At 36.1% G+C, this 20,214-nt stretch overlaps 1 protein-coding gene across 4 annotated transcripts in view; it reads left to right on the top strand.

Moving 5' to 3' along the window:
• The window catches only part of GLCCI1 (glucocorticoid induced 1), a 119,897-nt gene extending 103,309 nt beyond the window's left edge, over nt 1-16,588 (top strand). For 3 of the 4 annotated variants that reach the window (XM_054496635.2, XM_054496636.2, XM_054496634.2), the window contains exons 7-8: nt 12,408-12,528; nt 13,711-16,588. In XM_054496635.2, the coding sequence (XP_054352610.1) occupies nt 12,408-12,528; nt 13,711-14,056 (467 nt within the window). In that variant the 3' untranslated portion in view covers nt 14,057-16,588. The remainder of the gene's footprint in view (nt 1-12,407; nt 12,529-13,710) is intronic. The other variant, XM_054496637.2, reaches the window with a different exon arrangement.
• The last annotated feature ends 3,626 nt before the right edge of the window (nt 16,589-20,214 follow it).

Genomic DNA, 20,214 nt, shown 5'->3' with positions numbered 1-20,214 from the left:
ATCCTGTGAGAATAAACACCTTTAATCACTTCTTCATAACCTTTTAATGTGGATGTTTCACAATAAAACATCTTGCTTCCAGTAGGAGTGTTTGTTTTGAAGGTAAATGGAAATGATAAATAATAGTAACTTGTTTCAGGTTGTGTAGGTGGCAAATGGAGAAACCAGTCTGTCTTGATTCCAAACTCATATTCTTTGTTATTAAGTACAGTTCAGGTTGGCCACTTTTGCTACTTAACACTTGTAACTGGGGTAAAAATGAAAAGTAGAAATAATGGTGGCAGTACAGCTAGACAATTAATTCTGGAGTTCTGTTTTCTTTAATACTGTGGATAATTGAGAGATGCTGAACCAAAAAGAAAATGTATTGAGAAGATGGTAGATGAGTTCCATTTTGGTTAACTGGTTGTGAGATTGCCTTCAGGGCCTCCCAGTGAATAGGGGTTTCTGTAGTTCACAGGTCTTCACTTACATCATAAGTTTCAAACAGTGCATGTTCTTTAATATATAATAGCTCTTTTTCCTAAAGATGTATAATCAATTTTATTATGAGACGGTATAATCATGTCACTCTCCTGCCAGGGTCTTTTGTGGGAGACATTATAACATAGAAGTTAAGAGTAGCACTGGCTTTGGGACCATAGGAATGCATTTGAATCCTGTGAAGTTTCGGACATAAAACCTGCATTAATTCTCAAGGATTTAATGAACGGTAGCTGCTGCTATAAAAATAGTCACCTTTATTATCACCTGTTTCCCTAATCCTTTCAGGAAAAAAATATAAATTATTTAATACACAGCTTAGTCAAAACCTCCTTCCCTAGCCTAGTTTGTGTCAATTATCTAATAAGATGAATTCTGACCATTTCTTAGACAGATTAGACCTTTTCCTAAGTTTGCCTTTGTTGGTATATTTTCCTCTGTTCTCTTTTGTTCTTACATACCAGATACCTGCCTGCAAAACACTAATTTCTTTATACTCATCCTCTTGTTTTAATATGTAAAATGAGAACATTGGTTCAGATCATCTCTAAAGCTAGGGTTTTTTTCCTAATAGTTAAAAAATATTTCTTAGTAAAATAGGGTAATAATACCTTCCTCATATCATTGGGGTTACATGAGATACAGCAAAATGCTTAGCACAACTTATTGGCACATGGCAAACAATTAGTGGTGATGAATGTTGCTTAATAGTGATTTTTTAAAAATCTCTTTAGAACTTATATAGAATGGGTTTCAGAATTATTTAAGACATTTCTGTTTTCTACAAGATCACCTCAGTTTGAGAATTAAAGCCTCATGACATCAGTTTCATAATATCTACCATATTTAGCTGAGAGGCATTACTTTGTGATTAAGATCAAGTTGATGTTACTACTCCCTGGAAAACTGTGTAGCTCTCTGTTATGCAATACAAGGTTTCTAGTTCTCAAACAAATCAAATACCATCTTTATAAAGAGAAAATTAAAATAGCACCTATCCCTTTTATATATGTAACTATGCACACATAGGTATGTTAGAATTGGGAGTTGAGGTTTATGTATTTCAACCGAGGTTATACTTCTAGTTTATTTAAGGAACACTTATTGAGCATTTGTTGTATGTCAGGTATTGTACTAGAGAGTGGAGAAATAGAGATGAATAAGATGTGATATCTGTCTTTAAGGAATTTATAGTGTAGTAGGGAGTAATTAGGAATGTAAACAAATAATACACTATTATACATGATGTTTAGAATACTAAAAGTATAAAGGAGGGAGTTGTCCAGAAATTTTACAATTTCTGGAACTAATATATGTTATGTCATTCAAACTGTAGGCTAGTTTCTGACTCATTTCTTCTTTATGTAAAGCCCAAACTCTGGGTTTTACTATTTTTAAATATACTAATTATTTCTGTGATCCCAGCATTTTGGGAGGTCAAGGCAGGCAGCTCACTTGAGGTCAGGAGTTAAAGACTAGCCTGGCCAACATAGTGAAACCCCATCTCTGCTAAAAATACAAAAAGTTAGCCAGGTGTTGTGGCATGTAGCTGCAGTCTCAGCTAATTAGGAGGCTGAGACAAGAGGATCACTTGAACTTGGGAGGTGGAGGTTGCAGCAAGCCGAGATCACGTCACTGCATTCCAGCCTGGGCAACAGAGCAAGACTCCATCTCAAAAAAAGATACTAATTCTTTCCTATAATGTATGTTTTCTACAATAAATCATAAATTGGTGTTTTGTTTATTAAAGACATAAAAGGAAGCTATATAGCTTTCCTAGAGCTTTTCATCATTATGAAAACAGAATGAATTCTATAATTTTGAAGTCAACTAGGATTGATTTGATTTAGAGTGCCTACATATTCTGCAGTTGCTGTAGAGAGATTTGTTCTGTGGTAGAGTAACTAGTTCAGACATCTGTAGGAGCCTGGATAGACATGGAGGGGAGAGGGATAGCTGCAGTGAATAGCTGCCCTAATGAGGGATGTGCTGGTGAGCTGATTATTTTTCTAGTATTCATTTTATATACATATTCTTTTTCTGACTTTGCTAACATTATTTTTGTGTGTTCCTAACACCTATTCACTATGAATTATGTATAATTTGAGACCTATAAAATAATTTTGTATTATCAATGTGTATCGCACATTGGTTTTCTTCTTTGCCTGTATGGATTGTAATGCCAGGACAAAAACACTCTGTCAAGAAAGTTTCAACTATTGAGAGACTTGTTTCAAGTGAATGGGTTTTTGGTGTTTTGTTTTGATTTTTTACTAGATTTTTCCAGTGACCTAAAGACTGAAGGCAACTTGGTCACACTGGTCACATGGGTAAAGTTTCCAGGCTATTAGCCATAGGAACTACTACTGCTCTTCTCTGTGTGGAGAATTCAGAGATCCAGAATAAGAGCACTCTATCTTGACATCATCAGAATGTACCCTAAGAGGTAGCTTACATTCTTCCACATTATCATACCCAAAATAAAATGCAAGGAACAGAAATAGCCATTTATATAATACAGATAGCAGTGTCAGAATATTAGTTTCTTAAGCAGCTCTGCCAGCATTGCTTGATGGTAGCCAAACTGGTGCTGGGTAAGCCACAAAATGTAGACTTCAGTCAGCTACTTATCATTGATCTTTGGCACAGTTCACTTATGCAGTTGTTATAAAATTCTGCAATTTTGCAGGATATTGTGGAAACATTGATTTTGTAATCATGAAATAAATGGAATCGTTTTATTCAGGCCAACTACTGAGTAGAGTTGTATTCCAAGAGTCCCTAAATTGATTACTTGTAATTTAAGCTATATTTTCCTGAAGGAACAGTGTACACTATGTGGATAGAGTTTCCCAAGCCAATGCATATAAGCCTATTTAACTCATTCTGTGATTTAACTCATAAATATTCATATTGCTAAACTTTTAGTGTTAGGACTCAGCCTCCCTTGGTCTTAGGAGAAAAAAAATCAAAAGTATTAATTTTGTCTTTTCAGGGTCTAGGGTTGACCCTAGGCAGACTTTTGAAACAGACTGCTTTTGGCATCTTCCTGTTCCTTTATACATATATTTTAACATACTTGTATTTATCTTGGGCTCTATTTCTTGACCTTTTTTTGACCTGTGCCCTTACTATGCTTTAACCCTCTATTTTTTAGATAATCAGCCAAGATTTTATGGCACTTTTCTTTTGGGGGTTTATATTGTAAAAGCAGACATGATGGGTATACTACTTAGAGCTACCACACCTTGAAAAATCACTGCTTTTGAACCTGGATGCATTTATCAAAATATTCTCTTTATATGGTTCTAGGACGCTTATTATCCTAGAAGAACCTTTTGGTGGTAAAATTACAGTATATAAAGATATTATTCCAACAAAGGAGTTAGTCTATAGGTTAAAATTGATCTGTTCTAGAATTATGTCCCTAAGGTCATTTTACCTGTCTTTCAAGAAAGCATCTTAAGATACATACATTCCAGTGTCTAACAGCACAAAATAAGTATCCAGTAAATGCTCTTGTCCCTTCTTTCTGAAAATGTTAACAGTTGTACCAATGGCAGATACTGTGATAGCTGTCTATGAGTTATTATTCATAATTCAAAACTACTTAAGTATACAACTCAGTTTTAGCCATTATTGCTCAGTTTAGAATATAAGCAAATCAAAAATTTTTAACATACCTGCATATATATTTCACTTAATTGTTTGTCTGTTTACCATGATGTTAGCTCCGACAAGAGTAAATGACCATATTTTGGTCAGTGCTTTACTCTCAGGAAATAAACTAGTGCCTAGCATGGTGTAGTGCTTAATGGAGATTTTTTTGAGTATTAAGACCTTTGTTCATGATATGTCCATTTTTTAATGGATATATTTTTATAGCTATGTTGAAAACGTGTTTTCTTTGAATTGTTAAATTTTATGTTAGGCTTTTAAACTTCATGAAGAGTGTGTGATACTCTTCATAAAAATAAAAACCAAGAATAATTAAACTAAGATTATGCTAAATTTAGTGATAGGCTTTTGGTGGAAAGAGGCCATGAAGTTCAAATTTGCTGTTGAAATAAGGGGAAAGGAAGTAACTGCCAAAACTGTTTCATCTTCCCCTTCTTGCTGTTGGTCATGCTGGTAACCAGTAAACTCTGATAGTAACTGGGTGGAAAATAATAGGGTGTCAACTAGGTTCAAGGATAAGGGAATCTGTTGGAGTTTTCCTCCCCTATTATCTTTTGTCTTTCTCTGAGAAGAAATATCAACTCATAGGGACCACTCCTTACACTATCTCCTTGTGACACTGACAGAAGGCAGACCCAATGAAGCTCTTGCCTGAGCCATAAGCCTTTAATTAGAAACAGAATGTTAGATTGGAAGGAACTTGATCATCTAGTCAGCTCCTCACATCTCTAATAAAGACACTGGAGTTGAGATAGATCCAAACTTAGTGAAACAGATAACATAACAATAATGAACATTGACTCTGGGGCAGCCAGGTTGAAGCCCTGCTCTGCCACTTAATTATGTGCCCTTGGACAAGCTACTCAATCTATCTGTATCTCCTCAGCTATAAATTGGGGATAGCTGCCTCATAGAATTGCTATGATGATTAAATGTGTTTAGGTGATTTTATTTTTATTATTTCCAATATTACCACAGTCCTATAGGTAGGTGACATTGTCATTATTTAAAGGTCCCAGAATCTGAGGCTTAGAGAAATTAAGTAACCTAGCTAACTTCCATGGCGTCTACATGCCAACAAAGATATTTTGTGGGAACCTGATCACATCTTGCTGCCTTTGCAGAAGGAATAGTCTTTATATGGGCATTCAGCTGTGAAAGGGCCCGGTGTGTAGAGAACAGTAAGAAATTGTGAACGGTTGGGGTATAGGGGTGAATGGTGGAGAGTAGAAAACAGTGAGACTGGAGAGTTAGAAAGTCCACTATTTAGGCTGGGTGCGGTGGCTCACGCCTGTAATTCCAGCACTTTGGGAGGCCAAGGCGGGCGGATCACGAGGTCAGGAAATCAAGACCATCCTGGCTAACATGGTGAAACCCCGTCTCTACTAAAAATGCAAAAAATGAGCGGGGCATGGTGGCGGGCGCCTGTAGTCCTAGCTACTCGGGAGGCTGAGGCAGGAGAATGGCATGAACCGAGATCGCACCACTGCACTCCAGCCTGGGCGACAGTGCGAGACTCTGTCTTTAAAAAAAAAAAAAAAAAAAAAAAAAAAAAAAAAAAAGGCCACTATTTCATAAGGGTCCTTGTAAGCTTTGCTAAGAGAAAGAAAAGCCAAGGGAAGATCTTTTGTCAGCTAAAGGATAGGACCAGCTTCACATTTAAGAACTATAACTCACGTTGACACAGAAGTACAGGCAGTAGGAGGACAAGATAAGTAGCCATGTTAATAGTCTAGTCTTGTGATTTTCAAACTTTATTCCACACCCTTGTCAACAATTTTGAATCTGTACCCCTAATAAAAGTTTATATATTTCTAGGTGATATATGTATATAATTCATTCTACAAACTGTTAAAGTTTACTTGTTTTAAAAGACTAAAAGTGTGTATAAATGTAGAAATAAATATATTTAATTGCTCTTATATTTTTTCCTACATGTCAGCAGATTGTTTCATGCCTCTTAATTGGGAGACCACAAGTATAGGGCAAAGATGAGGAGACATAGCAAGGTCAGAGGAACTGGAGGAAAGGGGCTGAAGAAGAGTCAACAGCATTTAGTGGCCAATTAGATGTATGAGGTGAGGGAGGAGGAGGAGATCAGGATAACAGCAAAGTTCTTATGAAGTTCCAGCATGGGAGATGTGGAAGTGATTACCATCATTAATAAGGTAGTAAATATTGGAGATGGAATAGACTTTAAGGTGACTATAATGATGTTTAAGATTCCATGTTGGTTTCTGCCTAAAGACATTATAATACCATTTCCCTTTAGCAAGAATTTTTTTAAAAAGAGGAAATGCTAAATTTTATCTAATGTTGTGGTGACAACATTGATAGCATTTTGCTTTGCCTTCTCTTTTGAACATAGTAAATGCTTAGTAAATATTTAAATGAATATTTAAAATTGTAGTGAAATTTTTATTAGAAGTTCCAATGTTCTTTTTTCTCTAAATGTTAAGTAAAGTTTACTTGTTTTTAAAGATAAAAGGTAAATATGTATAATGCACTGATTTTTTTTCCCCACACGTCAGCAGATTGTTTCATGCGTCTCTTATTGGGAGACCACAGTTGTAGGATACCTTAGGAGCTTTTTAACATGAACAATGTGTTTCAGTTTTTTGTTTTTTTTTTTTAAAAACTGATGTTCCTGGAAATTTTGCCATTTAATAAACTTGACAATATAAAAATTAAGAATCACTATTATAGTGATTTTCTTGAGATACCTACTTTTGCGTAAGATACAAAATATTTTGTGTAATCCAATTTGTCTTGTTTAGTTTTACCATTAAGATTTATAATCATTATTTTAGTCTATAAATTGGTTTGAGGGCCATTTTCAGTTTTAACTGTCATATCAGATTAAAAGTGACTTGTTTTCATTTTTAATTGTCATATCAGATTGAGTGAGTAGTTAGCATATCAACAATAATGATTAGCCCTGTTCTGCATATCAAGATTATGTTGTGGAAGAAGCGCTGTACTTATTTTGAGTACACAAAAACAAGAGAGTAACTTTTTGGCTTAATTTTTAAGTTGGCATCAATTTAATTCATACTTATGGAATGAGAAGTGATTACAAAATATAAAATACCTCCTACATATAATAAATATTTAATTAATGGGCCTTGGAATGTAAGTTGAGTCCTGGTTATTAAAAAATCGATCTGATTTGAAACAAAGTTTATAAATGTAAGTAATAATAGGTTCTGATGTCATTTTTCCCCTGTACTCTTTGCTGAATGCTGATCTAAAGGAGATCTTACATACAGCTGATGTCTTGGTTCATTACAATTCTTTAGTATTCTCACAAGGTGTTAACTTTGAATTTTAGAAAAACCTTAGAGGCTCTTTGTAAAAGCCAAATGTTCTCCTTACTTGTAAGTTTCCAAGTTGGTCTTGGAGTTAACTGAAAATACAGGCTTTTTAATACAATTGGTAATACAACCTGATTCTTAAAGTTTATTGCCAAGAAATTATACACAATTGTGTGTTTCTCCTGATTTCATTAGGCCTTCAAACCCCATTATAGTTGATAATTTCATTTCCTGAAGCAAAATAAGTATATTTTAACACTAGAGTAGTAATTTTGTTTAAGTACTGTTTAGTCAATCATATTTCTAATTTAATTCTCTTGGCCAATTTTATGCTTTAGTATGTCATTGAGTAAAGTGTTGGTTGAACAGTGTACTCACTTTCCTAGTCAGTTAACTACCTGGGAAAGATAGAATAAGAATTACGTTCTACTGGTTATTGCTGCATATACTATGAAAGTATTTTCTTTGCATAGTAGTCTATAGAATCTGCATGCTTTAAGCATTGATTTTAATTTCAGGATGATATATCTCTTTACACTAAAGGATGCCACCATGAACTGGCAGAGTTCATGTCAGGCAGTTATAAACCTGGACAACCTGGTACTCCAGATATTATTCTGCTTCTCTCTCAGAAATAAAATTGTACCTGTATGTACCTGAGTAGAGTACACAAATCTATTAAAAACATTTCCTTTACTCTCTTCTGTCAAGAGGGAGCAGAATAGGCACTTAATTTTTGAATGGTTCATCATTTTTAATTTTCAAATTAGAAATGATGTGTTACTTTTTACTATAATAATAATATTCAGAGCTTACTGTGTTTCAGGCACCATCCTAATCCTTTTTTTGTTTGTTTTTTGGTTTTGGGTTTTTTTTGTTTTGTTTTTTTTTTATAGAGAGGGTTTCACCATGTTGGCCAGGTGGTCTCGAACTCCTGGCCTCAAGTGATCCTCCCGCCTCAGCCTCCCTAAAATGTTGCGATTACAGGTGTGAGCCACCTCGCCCAGCGCTTATCCTAATCCTTTTACATACATTTTTCACAGCTATCACGTCAGTGGTATTTTCTATTTTATAGATCAAAAAACAGAGGGATCAGACTTACCCTATGCCATGCACCTAGGCCTAGGAAGAAGTCACGTGACCTCACTCCAAACCAATGTTCTTAACCATTTCATGATTGGTTCTCAGATATGGCTGTGCTTCAGGTGCACTTGGGAGCTTTACCCCCCACCTCCCCACCCCAAGGCAATGCTTGGCTCCTCCCCAGACTAATTAAATCAGAATCTTTCAGGAATGAGGTCTAGACATTGATCTTTTTAAAACATCTGATAAGTCTAATGTGAAAGAAAACTCTGGTTAAGAACCACTATTCTATTATTGCTTGTTTTAGAATCAATTTTACTTAATTTAATGAAGTAATGTGATAGAGATAAAACAGATCTGTAGACTTAGGGCTAGAATAGAACCATGGCAGAGATTTTAGATACTACCTGCATAAATGAATCAACCTTTATATATGTGATATATATATTTTTGAGACAGGGTCTCACTGTCACCCAGGCTGAAGTGCAATGGCATGATCAAATGTATAATTTTTTAAACAAGAATTGTGGGCCCCACAATATACCAGATATAATAAAAATCAGAAGAATTTCAGAATACTGAAGCTATACAAGTACATGTAGTTTAATGAATACTGTTTCTATATGAAATTCCAAACTTGAATAACTTCTCTAATTTTTCTGAGCTCTAATTTATTATCATATGTTTAAAAGTATTTGATAAGCTACTCATATTCTAATGGTAAATATGGTACAAATGCATATGTATGATCTGTTATAAAAACAGCAATCACATTTTTCCATATTCTTGATTTTCAGAGTGATTGTTATAAATATATAAAAATGAGACTTGTGAATACAGAAAGATGTAAATAATTATATTCACTGCATTTAATTTTATTGACATTAGCTATGATGTTAAAAGTCATAAAGTAACATTTAACCTAATCTCAACTGTATTTCTAGTTATGATCCTATATTATTCTCCGGGATACCAGAATGAGAAAACTTACCATTACTGGTAAACAAGAGAGACTGAATTAAGATTACCATGAGACTTCTCATCTTGAATCTCTTGAGCAGGCATATTTATATTTATAATGTTCTGTTATTGAAATGTGGCTATTAAATTCAACACAGAGTTTTAAATGAATAGTAATAGTTTGTACATTCAAGTCTGGAATGAGTAGCATAGGTTGGTCATATGGGTTGTTTTTAAAGCATGCCACTTTGTAAGGCAAGAAAAAATATATATGTAAAATATGTCTTCTTTGTATGTTAGAACTATTAAAGAAAAATCACAGAATTTTAGAGTTCATGAATGGCAATTCCTTTAATTATATAGAAATCCAGAGAGATGATTGTATTCCAGGTAACATAGAACTATACAAGAGCTAAAGCCACAGACTAGATGTCTCCATTCCCTGACCCCTATTTACAGTCTCTCCGATTGCATACTTAACCTGAAGAAAAAACTCCAGATTTAGCAAATATTTGTTTATAGTCTCAAAATTTTTTTCTTTCAAGCTTTGCCTTTCCAGACCACCTACCATTAATACATATTCAATTTAAAAAATTTTTATTGAAAAGACAGATATAACAACACTAAATACTGTCTGTCTAGGATAGCAGTATATTTGTTTACTTAACATTAATACCCCCAAAAAAAGCAGAATAATGTTTAAGAGGGTAAAACTCTGTTAAAAAATGCACTTACAGCCTTTGAAATTAGAAATATTTTAAGAAGAAAAATTACTTCATTCTAGATTGTTAACAGGAAGATAATCAGTTTTGCAGACAGATTAGCCAACTCACATCTAGCCTTCAGTTATGAGAAAGTCCTTTGAAACCATCGGTAAAATAGTGAGAGAAAGAATGTGATAGGCCTGATGATGTAGTAAGAAAAAGAACACAGAAGACTAACTGTGGCCAAGATGACTTTTCTTACGTGATAATAGGGTGGATCCTTAACTACTGACATGACTGCTAATGGCATCAAGCCCATGGTTTGAGGCTGATGCTGCTTGTGCCGTGTAGGCTAAGTTATGTCCAGCAGTAATCTCCATGGAGGCATCTCATGCCATCTCTACTTGTATTTTTTTATTTTTATTTTAAAAATTTCTGTGGATACATAGGTGTATATATTTATAGGGTACATGAGATGTTTTGATACACGTATGTATTGTGAAATATGCGCATCATGAAGAATGGGATGTCCGTCCTCTCTACTTACTTGTATTTTTGATCTCATATATTTCCTTTGCCTGGTTTGTTGCTGTTTGCATAGTAAGGTAAGGTCAAGCCATATTTTTTATATTACACCAAATTTGAGGCCTTATTCTCATCAGATGTTTGGTTTTTTTTGTTTGTTTGTTTTGTTTTTATCATGGACCAGTCTTGTCTAGCCTAACTTAAATAGGGCAGCAAATTCAGACCTCCAATCAGGCTAATTATGCTTTGTATCAACCTGAGACAATCCTGTTCGTCCTCCTTCCTCCCATTTGTTCATGCAAGATATAGGATAAATATTAAACTTAAGAAAATTCTCAAATCTGAATGGTATATGAAGAACCAAATTTCATTCTAAGACTTAATTTTTTCCAAGAGGCTCTTTGGTGCCTACTCTGTAGGATCATACATAATAATGATAGAGAAACTGTGGTTTTCTAGCTTTCCCAATAGTGTAACCTTATTATTTTGCAGACAGTGGTTTCCCAGCCAGAGTTATAGCCATGTTCAAATATAAGCATAAATCTGCATTCACAAGACTAACAAGTATTGGTGTGCATCAAGGGTCTTCTTCCTAAGCATGTATTATAACTTCATTAATGATGATAAAACATTCTTATTACTCAGATTTTAAATATTGGACTGTGTTCTATATTCTAAACTAAAGCAACTTATCAAAATTGTGATGAACACAATTATGATACTGTTGCTATCTTTCAAATAGATGAAAATAATACATTTCAGTAGATCATGTGCTTAGTATTTTAGCAGTGGGGATAGGTTTGCATTAAGTCAGAATTTGTTTAAATAGGACTATTGTATACAAACATGTTATTGACTTTACAACTTGGCATCTTACAAAAATGACGACACATTTTAGTGGATTTGAATTTCCAAAATCTCTTGCCAGGTAGGAAAGGGAGAAATTGCATATGGGTTTTATGGCTTTTCATGAATAGACCATTTTCTTTTTGGCCAAAAATATGAGGAAAACGTGTTAGGTAGAGATGTTTGGAGATTTTGCATGTCTTCTAGTAGCAAAAATACAAATTCTGCTGAAAAAGCCCTTTTATTGTAAACATTTTAAAGGTAAAATTCTGAGCAAATTGTTTTTTATGTTGGGTAGGTAGAAAGAGACATTTTATAAACTTGTTTTTTCCCCTGTGTACGTGTTATTCATGATATTTAGGAAAAATAACATTTCTGCTAAGAACTTTTGTAATGAATATTATTCATTTTCATTAAATTGGTTGGGCAGTGAGAAGGCATGTAGAGCACCCTGTATCATTATAATCTGTTTTATTCTTCTGTATGACTTAAGCACATTGCCCCATCATTTGCATTCTTGAAATACATAATAAATAACATATTTGTTTTCAGGATTACTGCTCTGTTGTATTCAAAATGCAGTTTTCTGGACCAAAATGTCCTTTCTATGTTCTATGGTATGGCAGATTACTGTTGCATTGAAGTTTTTATTTAGAAGAAGTATACTACACAGGGTATAAGAAATAACTTTGCAATAAAGGAGACCGGTCAAAGCATAGGGGCAGTAGTGGACAAAGTGTGCAAAAGGCTGTTTGGAAATCAAATTTAAAAGAGCTTTCAATCACTAGTTAATATAACTGCTTTAAATTTACAGACAGTGGGAGTAGCTCACCGTTACCCAAGTATGCTTCATCTCCCAAACCAAACAACAGCTACATGTTCAAACGGGAGCCCCCAGAGGGATGTGAGCGAGTGAAGGTCTTTGAGGAAATGGCGTAAGTAATGTCTTTTCTGTCAGCTGGGATCTGCAAAGCTGTAAAGCTTTTTACTGAGACCAGTTGATTACATATGAATCAACTACTCTATCCAGCTGATAATGTGTTTCAAGAGCAAATTTTGTAAAGAGAATTGAATAGGCAAGAGAGATCTTATTGAAGGAGAATTGGAGTCTGTATGTTGGAAATGTATAAGCCAATACAAAGAAACTTGGAAACTTATTCTTACTACCTGAAAAATCTATTTTTAATCATTAAGAATTGTCATTTCAAGAACTCTTAGTTTAGATGGCAACAAAGAGACTTTAGGAGCAAAGTTAATATCCATGTGTGACTAGCTTAAAGACAGTGTACTCCACAAGCCAGAAGATTAGTCTCCTTCCCTGTAGCCTCATCTAGCTTGCTTATTCAGACTTTCTGTTCACAAGGGGTTTTCTTAATGAAATTTTAATATGTGTAAGTTAGAAATGAAATTAGAAAAAGAGGTTCATGCTGTAAACACTGGGCAGAGTAGCTCAGAAGAAGACTGTGTGGTTCTTGGATGCCCTCATGCCTTTGTTCCAGTGCAGGTGCCTAGTGGAGGGTGCAGTGCTCTTGCAACCTAGAAGGACCCATCTTGCAGGAGCTGATGGCTTAGCTCCTGGGAACGGGAGGAGAGGAAGGGCTTGTGGACCCAACCTCTGTTGAATTGACTGGCTTTTTGAGAGACCACTGAAACTCTCCCCTCCCCATTCCACCCCCCATCTGTGCTAGTGGAAGTCTATCTAGAAAGAAAAAAGGAGAAAGTGTTTAAAACTAAATACATGATGGACGAATGCCCCCTGCCTCTGGTATACTTTTTCTTAACAGAAAAGGTCATTCTAATTTTGCATAATCTTCAATTATAATGTAGAAGACTTTTCCACCTTCCTAAATGATTAAAAGCAAACTAATGATCTCTAAATATTTGTCTTCCTGGTTCTTTTGAAAATCCTTTTGTCTCAAATACCACTTCAGTGCTGTGTGCATGAATAGTCTGCCAGCTGACTTGTGCTATGGAAGATGTTTACCCCTCTGTATACACTTAACCCATCTCCTCCCATTTACATTTTAGCTGTTTTAGAGAACTCCAGTTAATTCAGAAAATGCTTAACTTTTTCTGTGTTCATAATTATAAATCTAATTTTGTTTTATGGTTTTTAGGTCTCGTCAGCCTATCTCGGCCCCTCTCTTTTCATGTCCTGACAAAAACAAGGTTAATTTCATCCCAACCGGATCAGCTTTCTGTCCTGTAAAACTTCTAGGCCCCCTCTTACCTGCTTCCGACCTTATGCTCAAGAACTCTCCTAACTCTAGCCAGAGCTCAGCTTTGGCAACTCTGACCGTTGAGCAGCTCTCATCCCGGGTTTCCTTTACGTCTCTTTCTGATGACACCAGCACAGTGGGCTCCATGGAGGCCTCTGTCCAGCAGCCATCCCAGCAGCAGCAGCTCCTGCAGGAACTGCAGGGTGAGGACCACATCTCTGCTCAGAACTATGTGATCATCTGAAAAAGGGGGAGCTGGCCTCCACCCTATGTTCCATGGATTAGGAACAAGATTTCAGACGTCTATCTGCATGAGTGACAAACTTTCTGAACACCACCACCACCAATAATACTTATCAGCATCATAAAGTATCTCTTAAACACTGATCTTGGCAGGGACGGAACTCCTATTCAGCAGTTTTTGTGGAAAGCAGTAATGCTTGCAAAACGTGTGTGTCCTTCAGCATTTTAAGTGGAGACTATGCATTTCATAGTATGTTTGACAGATTAGTACTGTGTCCTGTGTTTTGTTCCAGATTCTTCAGTATAAATAAGCTCTATATCAAAAAGTTGCCTGTCTAAATAGAAAATGTCTTGCTGTGTTTTGTCCTATGGAAAATACTGTAATTCAGGATTATGTTTACAATTGATCCAGGTGTTTGTTTCTAACTTCTGTAATACATACAATGCAAAAAAAAAAAAAAAATGGCCACAACAGTTGCACAGTGCCCACCCTATGGCCTAGCTTCAGGTACTTCAGTTGAAGTCTAAACTCAGGTAACTTGGAATGTATATCATATTGGGATATTAAATATTTCACAGCTAAAAAGCTAAAGAGGGAACATCACTCTTTTGCCTTTCCTTATTTTATGCATTTCCCTTTCCTCTTTACATTCCACATTCTTAGAATAAGAAGTGCATTCAATCCTAGGAGAATGATAATCCTGGACATGGGTGAACATGAGGAGAACCAGCAAAATCTGTGGTGTTTGACATCACTTTGTCATGTGGTTACAATAAAACAACTGTTGCATTCACTGTTTCAACATGTGTACATGTGGCTTTTTTAAAAGTTCAGGTGTTGCTCAGTAAAGGACTGTTACAATGTTGCAAATAAAGTGTTCAGTACTGGACTGTACATAAACATTCCACATCGTGTGTGATGAAATTTAAAGACAAGAATGTCTAGAGTTAATTTCAAAATAAGTGAAGTGTTTGACGGAATGGTTGAGATTTTTTTGTTTATGTTAGCCATCAGGGTCATAACTGTTACCATTTTATCTAAAGACATATTTATGTTTAGTTTCTCCCTTGGAAATTATTTTGCAGGTGAAAAAGTGACAAACTTTTGGTTATTGTTTTCCTCAAGCAGTTTAGGTCCATGATCTTCATTTACATAGAATACTTGGGTCTCAGAATTGATGCAACATAAGCAGGTTTTTTGGTGACTTACAAGAGCAATAGTTTGAAGCTATCTCATTTAAGCCTCTCATAATACATAATCATGAGTAGTTTTGAAATTTGCGATGTGTGAAGTAGAGCATAAACTCGAGAAAATAGCCTTGAACTTGCAGACTTTTGACACAAGTTCTCCACAAAGTGTGAAGAGAGCCTTAGGCATTCCTGATTGGTCAATGGGAGAGCCTAACTTTCATTGTTTTCTTCAGTACAAAGAGTATCCAAAAGACAAATTTTTGTATTTGTATTCCACTGCTTTCAGTTCAATAAAATCTAGAGTTGTTTCATCTGCGCCTAAAGTGTATGGCACAATTTTCTTAAGAATTAGGGGAACCAGGTGCCTACAGTTAAAGGAATGTTTCAGTTCCTTTCATTCATTCCTGGGTTTTTCTTTTATTTTCTAAGAAGGTTGAAGAAGGATGAGTGATAGAGAAGAAAGCAACACCATTGATTTTTTTTTTTTAAGAAACGATATATATATGTTTGTGTGTGTGTGTGTGTATGTGTGTATTCTGTGCATTATTTTGTCATGATCTCAATTCTCTTCTTTCCACCAAAGTTTGCCGTAATATTTTCTCCTGAAGGTGCATTCTGGCTCCTTTAAATTAGTCAGTGTTATATTGTAGGAGACTGTCATGGAAAAAAGGACTCAGTTTACTTTTGTCATTTTCACAGGGGAACCTTTTAAAACAATCTTTTCAGCAGCAGATACCTTTAACCCTAATAATCTCAGGCCTTGATGAAAATACTATATTTTGTAGATTATGGTTAAAGGGAGAAAATTACTAGTTCCGTAAGATAAATATGAGCTCCATTTGACTTCTGATATCTGGTTTAGCATTACATAATATGTTGATCTTACACTCTGCTTTTGTCCAAATAAAATGCAATAGTATCAATATCAATTTCAGAAAAATGGACTGAATATGTTTTTTTGGTGATTAAATCTGATGTACAATATTTATAGTGACGTGCTTTTATTTTCTCATGAGATACTAAATATTAATTGTGTTGTACATTTGTTCTTAGCATATATTAAAGTTTTGAACCAAATGTGTTAAAGCTTATGCTTTGCCATGTAAATTTCCCAGAAGTTGTTGAGCTCAAATGTATCCTACATCCAGCTGTAGAAATTTGTCAGAAATTGTTTAAATTTTGTATATAATTGTACTGTTTAATTCTAGCCATTGCGCTGAACAGTATTTGAGTTACCATATAATATGGCTTTACACAAGGAAATGTGTGGCTTTTGTTTTGTATTTTTTCAGTATAGAAGTTCCTGTGTCTTATTTAAATAAAGTTATTAGTAAAACTGGAATAGTTCACACATGTTTTTGGAAAGACTGGGGTTGTTGGCTCGTTACCGGAAGAGATAAATTCAGCTCAGGGTAATGGTTGTTTTCTGTACTCATTGAGTTCCTGACCTGCATCTCTGGAGGTGTGGGGTGTCTAACTGGATCAGATTTCTACAACCTGGCTTCCTCTTGGCATTTAACTTACACACTCTCCATCACAAGGTGAGAAGCTAGAGGTCTTAAGTTCCAAGTCTTTGTACTGTTCCCAGGTATGATCACATTAAATAGAGAAAACATTGTTCTTACATCACTTTATACCTCAGAATTTATAGAAATGAGTTTAAATTCAATGAAATCATTTCAAAGGAAGTTGCATAATTCTTGCAAGCAAAGCTGCAGCAATAAAATTTAATTTTTTACTTTATTTGTTTAGATTCAGAATAAGATGGAGAAAAGCTTTACAAAACAAAGGAGGGTTGACATTATGCCCAGTTATCCAGACATGGATATGGTCTGGTAGGCCATATGGTAGCGTGAAAGCAAGAACAAACCACTCTGAGAAATAATTTGTCAGCAGACTGTTGTTCGCTTCCAAAGCGCATCTCAAAGTGATAAGATTTGATCTTTAAATTGAACTTAGAAGTGACCAGTAGCTGTGGTTTTGGCTGAGAAAAATAAAACATAGCTTTTTAAATGGTGGGATGTATCAGCTATGTATATGTTATTTAGGCAGGAAATTATCTACCTTATACAACTTTAAATTTCCATTGCAAGTGAATTCATGTGAAGGAAAGCGGAATTCCTAGCCCCATCTCTTCTTAACTCGATCTTATAATAAGTAATATAAACAGCCCTGAGAACTTAACACAGTATTTGCAAAATCAGACCTCAGGAACAAGGAGGGGAATATTAGGCCTAAGAACTTGCATGTTGTAACCCTATGCTAACCAAAAATAATCACTTGAAGTTTATTTATGAATATTGCAAACTGAGGGGTTACCCCCATCCCTCATCCTCCATCCCACAGTGTAAGGTCACATCTAGCTCTGAAGTTTCATTGTGCCCTATATATTCCCTACCTCTCTCTGGGAAGCTTCTAACATCTACCCTGCTCTCTGATATGCACAAGTCTCGATTTCCCCCATACACTCACTCTTTTGGTGAACTCATGGTTCTTTGGAGCTGTAGGAGCCTTATGAAGATGGATCCCCTAATTCACATGTTGATTCAAAATCCCTGTAGTCTGGACCAACAGTTCCAATTGTTTAGAGAACATCTCCTCTCAGACATCTTGCCTTATCTCAACCTTAGTGATTCAGTGGAATAAAGACACTGTCTTACCCCCTATTGGACCAAGCCAGCTCTCCTTTACATTCTTAGTTCCAAAGATAAGGACTGTCTGTTTCCTAAATCTCTCAGATTTGCTCTTCTGTCTTCCTATTATCTCACCACTAAATTTTGAGGTGCAGCGACATATGATGGTGGCAGATCAGAGAGCCATGACATCTTAGATGAATTTCTGTGAAGATTGTAATAGCAAGGAACCAAAGTCACTGCGTATGTTAGACTTCCACTAACCTCTGTAGCTATAAGACCAGGGCCAAACTATTCCTGGGCCAAATCCAGCCTGCTGACTGCTTGTGTAAATAAAGTGTTCCTGAACAAAGCCACACTCATTTATTTATGGATTGCCTATAGCTATTTTGCAGCACAATGGCACTGTTAAATAGTTGCAACAGAGAGTCTGGCCCACAATGCCTAAAATATTTACTCTCTGGTTCTTTGCTGACCTCTGCTGTACACCAAAGAGCAGACTGGAGACGAGGTGTAGGTAACTTGTATCATATATGTAGTTGGGTTTTGTTTTGTTTTGTTTTAGTCAGTCTCACTCTGTTGCCCAGGCTGGAGTGCAGTGGCGCAGTCTTGGCTCACTGCAACTTCCGCCTCCCGGGTTCAAACGATTCTCCTGCCTCAGCCTCCCGAGTAGCTGGGATTACAGGCACCTGCCACCATGCCGGGCTAATTTTTTGTATTTTTAGTAGAGACAAGGTTTCACCATGTTGGCCAAGCTGGTCTTGAACTCCTACCTCATGATCTGCCCGCCTCAGCCTCCCAAAGTGCTGGAATTACAGGCATAAGCCACCGCACCTGGCCTATGTAGATGTTTTAAAAATTAGTCCGTAAATTATTTTATACTCCTCCCTTCAAAAGGTAGAGCTTAATTTTCCTCTCAAGTGTGGGTTGATTTGCTTCTTATCAACAGAATATGGCAGAAGTAATGGGAAGTCACTTCTAAGAACAGGTTATAAAAAGACTAGCTTTGTCTTGGTATTTGTTCTGTTGGATCACTTACTTTGGGAGAAGCTATATTGGGAGGATACTGAGAAAGTTTATGGCGGGACCCTATGGTGAGATTATGGAGGCCCCTGACCTCCTGCCAAAAACCACAAGGAAGCAGATCCTTCAGCTCCAGCCAAGCCATGAGACACCTTGAGCCAGAAACCACCCAGATCAACTGGATACCTGATCCAACGCCCCTGGATACCTGACCCTCAGAAACTGTGTCAAATAATAAATTTTTGTTATTTTAAGGTGACAAGTTTTGGGGTAATTTGTTACATAAGGTTAGAGAACGAATACAACAACCCTCTCTTTCCCCCATACATATCCCATTATTTCCACTATCACCTAGAGCCTTGCCATATAAGTCTGTCCTCTGGGTCCAGAAAACGAAGCTTGCTCTTTTGGAATGCACACTGCTTGGCGAAGCCCTTTTGGACTATGTCTACGACAAAGCTTTTTCAACATAAAATTTTGTTTTTTGAACAGTTTGCATGTTAGAAAAGGATTTCCTATGGAAAATGATGCAAGAAGGAGCAGGATAGGTGATCAGTTTTTAGAGCTGAAAAGAATAAAAGGCAGAATTTCTCTAGAAAAGGAGGAATATCTCCACCTCATATGTCTTTTAGTTAATAGGAGGCTGGTAACCCACTGGTTCTAAAATGACCTATCTCATTCCATATGCATCTCTCAAAGAGGAGAGTAAAAATAATTTTTTTCCCAAAGGCTTTATATCAGTTTGGTGATGGGCTCTCTCCTTCATAACAGCCATTTTCTTAACACTAAGAATTTGAACAATTAGATCATTTTTCCTCCAAAAGATTTCCTGATAACAAGGAGTAGATCCCCTTTCACACACCACAAATTCTACTCAAGTCTTGGCATCTGCTTTAAGCATGACATTGATGACATTCTTTTAGTCAGAATTGGGCATGACTCTGCAGGCAATGGATGTTATTTCAAACCACTGTCTGGAAGCAAGATGGATAAAGGTGGGTATAGGGCTCCACAAGGACCTGCCAAGTGAGGAGAAGGGTTCATGCTGGAAAAGCAAACCTTTTCTTAGGTTTTCTTTTCCACTTTGTAAACGAAACAGGTTACACTCAAGGGACAGGACTTAACAAAGGACACTGCTCATGTGCTGCAATAAACAGCCTGCCATTTTTCATATAACTTGAATTGAGACAGACAGGGTAATCTTAGCTGACTCTGTTCACCTGCCCATTTGATTCCAGACAAACACCTGGTGTGGTTTCTCTCTCCTGCTTCCCTTCCCCAATGACCACTCTGCAGCAAGCCCTGGGAGCTT

The sequence above is a fragment of the Pongo pygmaeus genome, chromosome 6 (genome assembly GCF_028885625.2).
Source record: "Pongo pygmaeus isolate AG05252 chromosome 6, NHGRI_mPonPyg2-v2.0_pri, whole genome shotgun sequence".
NCBI classification, from domain to species: domain Eukaryota; kingdom Metazoa; phylum Chordata; class Mammalia; order Primates; family Hominidae; genus Pongo; species Pongo pygmaeus.
Note: the sequence above shows the minus strand (reverse complement) of the source record. Positions and strands in the feature narration are given on the sequence as shown.